At 36.0% G+C, this 6,000-nt stretch overlaps 1 protein-coding gene across 4 annotated transcripts in view; it reads right to left on the bottom strand.

Annotated features, from left to right (window-relative positions):
* Positions 1–3,819: 3,819 nt before the first annotated feature.
* cher (filamin A protein cher) overlaps positions 3,820–6,000 on the bottom strand; it is a 51,166-nt gene continuing 48,985 nt past the window's right edge. For 2 of the 4 annotated variants that reach the window (XM_018540943.1, XM_018540942.1), the window contains 3 exons: positions 5,708–5,911; positions 4,530–5,158; positions 3,821–4,443 (listed from right to left, as the gene is read on the bottom strand). In XM_018540943.1, the coding sequence (XP_018396445.1) occupies positions 4,974–5,158; positions 5,708–5,911 (389 nt within the window). In that variant the 3' untranslated portion in view covers positions 3,821–4,443; positions 4,530–4,973. Of the gene's footprint in view, positions 4,444–4,480; positions 5,159–5,707; positions 5,912–6,000 lie in introns of those variants that run through there. The other 2 variants (XM_018540944.1, XM_018540941.1) reach the window with 2 other exon arrangements.

Genomic DNA, 6,000 nt, shown 5'->3' with positions numbered 1-6,000 from the left:
ATATAATTTTGTATATTTATTGTATATATTATGTATGCGATGTACCGAGTTTTTCATCTTTTAAAAGAACCGAAGTTTATCAAGCGAGAATAAAGTCTGTAGGTTTATTTTAAATATTAATCTTTTTCGACTCTCTTAAATGATACTTCTATGTAATTTTCTATCGTCGCATCCCTCAATAAGTAACATTTATGAAGAACGTATTGATTCTTCAATGAATTAAGAGATAAAACAGAAGAATTTTTAACCTCGCGGTTTTATCTTAAAGTTAAGTCTTTGAAACGATTCGTACTCACAGGATTTTGTCGACTGACAAACAAATTCGCACAACGTTTGGTCCAATGTGACACGATTTAATGTAATTTTAAAGATATATCTATTTCTCATATTTTATTATAATTTTAAAAGTATCTACTTCTCAATGTGATATTGCAGTTTGATAACAATTCACAATTCAACTTTTGATAACGCAATTTGTTCAACGTGTCAGACTTAATTGACCGCAAGTAAAAGAATACTTCAAAGCATCAAGTATGAACCGTCAGTTTTTACGTTTTAAAAGCTGTGACTTCGAAATTAATTTGCAAAATTTGACTATAAAAGTTACAGCTAACTGCACTTACAAAAATAACCATCGATGTGAGAGGTACTGATTTTTTAAGAAAAAGATTGGAATCAGATTAATCTATAAACTGCAATTTAATCCTCGATATTGAACCTGGTCTTTTGCAATTTATGATCTGAAAAGACGAGTGACGCAGCTGAACCGATCATCGAATTGTGATGACAATTGTAACGTAAATCAGTCGAGGAAGGACTAGAGATCCTTAAGTGATCGAGAAATTGGACACCGTTTACACAACTTCACGTCTTAAAATAGAATGAGATAGATGCATAGATATCTCAATCAGTCTTAAACGAGGAGCACCCACTCCTATATAACGCATAGAACACGAGAGACTCAACCGAAATCGAAATCTTTGATTGATTTCATGGAAAGGAAGGAAACGATCAAGAACTTTGGTTAATTAATCTTCTGACGTTTTAACCATTATACGTGTTATGCATTAAAGCACGTGTCACACTTACGCGGATTGGATTCAGATTGCGGATTGCATCGGAATTCAGCCAATCGAGATGAAGTTGCTCTGTCTTGATTGGCTGAATTCCGATCGGCAATCTGAATCCGATCCGCGTCCGCAATCCGTATAGCGTGACGCGGGCTTAAGAGTGTCCGCTCCAGTTTTTTTTGCGCACAATCCATCTTATCCTATCTTAAGCAGGAGGTCCTGAAAAGTATCGCGGTGTGCAATCTGCTCTTACACGAGGGATCTTCCAAAAGGAGCCGGCGCACTCCAAGGCCACGCGACCACACGTGGCAGCCGCTCGCGAGCATCTGGGACGATCCGCGATTCCGTCGGCCCCGGAGGAGGAGGAGGCTGTACGCCGTCGCGGCGGGGCGTGTTTCTCGCTCGGCGAACCCCGCGAGCGGAAGGGATGACGGGCGCCTCCGCACACGGCGCAAGTCGGCCGCATCGTTCCCGACGCCTGCGGACTCGATTCGCGTCGCGCGTTGCCGCCCCCTTTCGCCCAAAGGGGGGGGACAAGCCGCGTCTGAGAGGTCCTTCCGTTCCCGCCGTTCGGTCCCTCATCCTGCGGCACCTTCGCGGGCCGGTCGCGTCGCCGCGAAAGCTGCGGGCGAGAGAGAGCCCAGGTGCGCCGCAATCCTCACCACGCGGACGTCTTCCCGGCACGCGTCGTTCCTTCTCTCGTCGCTTTCGTATCTTTCACCCCCTCCGATCCCCCGAATACCTCTCTCTCTCTCTCTCCCCCTTCCAATCGCCCTGCTTTTTTTTTGTTTCGAGCCGCTCTCTCCCCATCTCTGTCGGAAGGTTTTCTCCCTCCCGAGAGGGTAAGAACACGCGCGACACAAATTGAGAGCGAGAAAGGTGCAGCGGACCAAATATGCAGCGGAATATTTTCGCACACGAGCCGCGAAGGTTTGCCAAATTCGATTTCTGCTTGCGTGAGATTAATTGGAGGCGATAAAGGACAGCGAGTGGTGAGACGATAACTTGACAGATGCTGCCTCAGTTGATAGATACACGTGATCCGGTATAACAGATAAAAAATATACTAATTAATGTCATGTAGCGCTAATAGTAATAGAAAGGAGTCCAACATTGAAGATTAAATTATTTATTTTGTAATCTGGTTTCAACCTTTTCAAATCTTAAAAAATCAATATCTCTAATATTGATGATTATTTTTGTAAATGTTATTTATAATCTTTTTTTTTATAATAAAGTTTTACTATTAATTTTAACAATTTAAAGATTGAAAAAAATTTTATGCCGGAATTATGTGACAAAGAAGTACGTATTTGTGTGAACACGCAGATGTGTTTAATGAACAATTATTAATATATTATAACAAATTTTAATATTTAATAATAAAGTGAATAGAAGTAAATAAAGAAATATTTGCAAAAAGATATAAAATTATATCTAAATCGTTGAATATTAGAAAGTGTTTTTGCTCCACATTTAGATAAACGAAAACATTTTGTTATTTGCATAATAACTTGTTAAATATGATTACGTCAAAAAATTTCGCATTTATTTTAAAAGCTAATTGTACTATTTGATATCAAGTTTGAACAAACTTTATTTCGAGATTACATGTGAGACTTAAGGAAGCGTTTTATTTGAAAAGATAAGAATGGTGTACGCAATTACTTACCGATAAAAAAAATATTGCAGGTAAGTGAGAAATTAATGTTGTTACGAATACGATGCTGCTGTAGCATTATTCAGCTACCTGTGTGATACAAGACGAAACAATCAGTTACCTGCGGTACATTTCCTGTTGTATGCAAATTGCATTCGACAAGAGTTGTCGTAAAACCTTCGACAATTAATTTTCAAAGTAATTGCTGACTATTACATATCTACTGTCATCGTATTTGTAAACGAAAAGCTTCTTTTATTTATTTATTTTTTTTTTGTAAACGTGCGATATAAATCACTCGCTGGAAACGCGACGATTAAGTTGGCAATTATTCTTATCTGACTACACATTCATTTCATCTTGTTATCTTGACACGCGATCAATTCAATAAGAAACAAAGACAAAAAAACAGAAAGTGCAAAGCAGTTTAAAAGCGTGAGAAGGACTTGGAGTAATGCAATATTAATGAGAGAAACGGTATTATACGATGTAACAAAAGTAGTCTGCTGGTTTTAAAGCAGTTCTTATAAGAAATCGAACTTTGAATTATATAAAATGTATTTTTTGTGACAAGAAATATATACCAAATACAAATTAAAAAGACAACACTAACTTAAATAATAATATTAATATATTTCTCTCACTTTGTTCTTAAAATTACTTTTGTTTGTATTTCCTAACTTTCAAAAGTAATATCGAACTAAACAACGTAACAAAGCTGAACTAACGCAATTATCATTACACATTTTAATTTTTTTTTTATTAACTAAGTACTATTAATGTAATGAAACTGAGACTTCTCTTTTTTAAAATAAATTTGGAAAAATTAATTTGAATTGCATAAAATTTTTCAAATTTTTGCTTTCTCTAAAATACACTCTATACTTCTCGAACTATAATACATATATGCTACTCTTTTTCTTAATACTTCACTTATTAGAAAAATATCACGTATTGCACGCTTATTATTTCATAGACGAGAAACATGCTTCCGCATAAGGATACGATGGTAAACGAAAAGAGAGTCCATATAATAAATATATTATTTATTTAACTTCTATATAATAATAATAATAATAATCAGTTGCAGTGTATTTAATCTATACTCGTACTTACAAAGAAACAATCCAAACTGTCCTTCATTGATTTTGATTTTGAAGAATTGTATAACAGCAAAAAATAAGAGACACGTATCTTTTCGTGTGAATGCTTTCTTGTACATATACATCAATTTCGATTAAATATCGATTAAAATTGTACAATATATGAAATAAAATCTTCTAGTAGAAAATGTTACGATATTTCACGCTTCCGCGATTATATATTTATCGAAAATACGTTTTTTAATATATTCTCCTCCTCTCTCCCGTTATTATAGATTAAGATTGAGAACGGATGTTTTAACTTTTAAATATACACACACATGCGTAAAGAATATTTAAAATATGTATATGTGTGTCTCTTCTTTTTAGTTATTATATAATAAAACCCATCAAAATCGATGAGGGACCGTTTCAATTGTTTCCTCAGTAACCGATAATATATAACATAATCAAGATCTGACTTGGGCGGGACATGAAGCGTCTTTGCATATGTCTTTGTATATGATACTGCATGTGTGTGTGTGTGATTCCGTCGAATAATATATCTCTATATTTATTATGTCGAATCAAAGGCACAATTGGTGTTTTTGAACAAACAACAGTTATTGACCTACATGTTCCTCATCGTCATTTATTTATTTATTATGTCGAATCAAAGGCACAATTGGTGTTTTTGAACAAACAACAGTTATTGACCTACTTGTTCCTCATCGTCATTTATTTCCGATTCTACCGTTTCGAATTCAGCAAAAATCGTCAATTCTATGATGTCAAAATTATCCTCAACACTTTGGAAGGATGAACGAATGAACTATGTTGGCGAGAAGTCACATCGTAATTTTATCGTCAGAGCGTCATAATTATCTTCTGTGTATATGACTGTTATTCTATAGAAATCGAGATAACGTGCGTCATTTCGACGTAGGCCGGATCGTTTTAGATCTATCTTTCGCCAATAGTTAAGGTTAAATTACAAGTTTACGTTTAAGAATCTAAATTGGCACTTAATTCGTTTCTGTATTCGGCAAAGTTGAATGTAAATTCGAAGACCCGTGTAATTTACAACGAAATGACGCATAACTCTATTTTATTGACCGTCGTTGCGGTTGTAGACGCGTCTGGTTTGGATGCTAGTTCGGCTTAAACTTCGACCTTATAAGGCGAACCAGGGATGTGATCGTCGCCCCATTTAACGATCACGATGTACTCGCCCCGTTCACGCACCAGGTAACTCACGTTGTAGTTGTTGCGGCCTGTGTGCTTTACGAAAACCTCCTCACATGGCCCTTTGGGCCCATACACGCCCACGTAGAGAATGTTATTTCCTGCAATTACGACACTGATTAGTGATTTCAAATAATTATTCGAAAAGTTAATTAACTTTCAAAATGTATAAACAGTATACTCTCTAAGACTTTTAGGCTAAATGTCATTCTGAAGAGTGAAATCTCACTCTTAAGGGAATGCTAGAGTGACCAAATTATCGACAATACAGTTATATAAAAATCTCCAAATTGACTGAATGGAATAAAAAATCCTTTTATAGGATTAAAGTACAAAATTAGGAGGTGTTGCAGTGGACTTTATATTAAAATCGAACAAAAGTTAAGTAAATTTCTAACTTTTTTCAATTTTAATATAAAGTCCACTGCAGCACCTCCTAATCTTGCATCTGCTTTAATCCTGTAAAAGGATTTTTGATTTCATTCGGTCAATTCGAAGATTTTTATGTGACTGTAGTATCAATAATTTCGTCACTCCAGCATTCCCTGAAAGATTTAAAATTTAAACATTCTTTTTTCAAGACTGGCTCAATTTTTACTCTTTTTACACTAAGATTTCGAAGAATTTAGAGAAAAATACCAGTCACATACCAGCGTCTCCCGCATGCACAGTGAATTGATTTTGCTTTCCTAAGTAAGCTTTCTTGAGACCCATGCCTTTACTCGTCACCCTGCCCGCGTCAGACTTAAACAATGGCAATACCGGTCCAGTCTGTTTGCTTTTCGATATCTTTTGCACGGTCTCTACAACGATCGAGCTTGTCTCTTGCGCGCCTCTCTCCGCCAAATCCGCGCCTGTGGAATAGATAGTAGTTATTTTCTCCAATGCTGCGCTCTTTCTGTTAAGTTTTATGGTTGCATCATTTATAAGTTATTTTAACATT

Source organism: Cyphomyrmex costatus, unplaced genomic scaffold, assembly GCF_001594065.2.
Source record: "Cyphomyrmex costatus isolate MS0001 unplaced genomic scaffold, Ccosl1.0 scaffold273, whole genome shotgun sequence".
Taxonomy (NCBI): domain Eukaryota; kingdom Metazoa; phylum Arthropoda; class Insecta; order Hymenoptera; family Formicidae; genus Cyphomyrmex; species Cyphomyrmex costatus.
The sequence above is the reverse complement of the archived record's forward strand: the minus strand, read 5'-3'. Positions and strand labels throughout refer to the sequence as shown.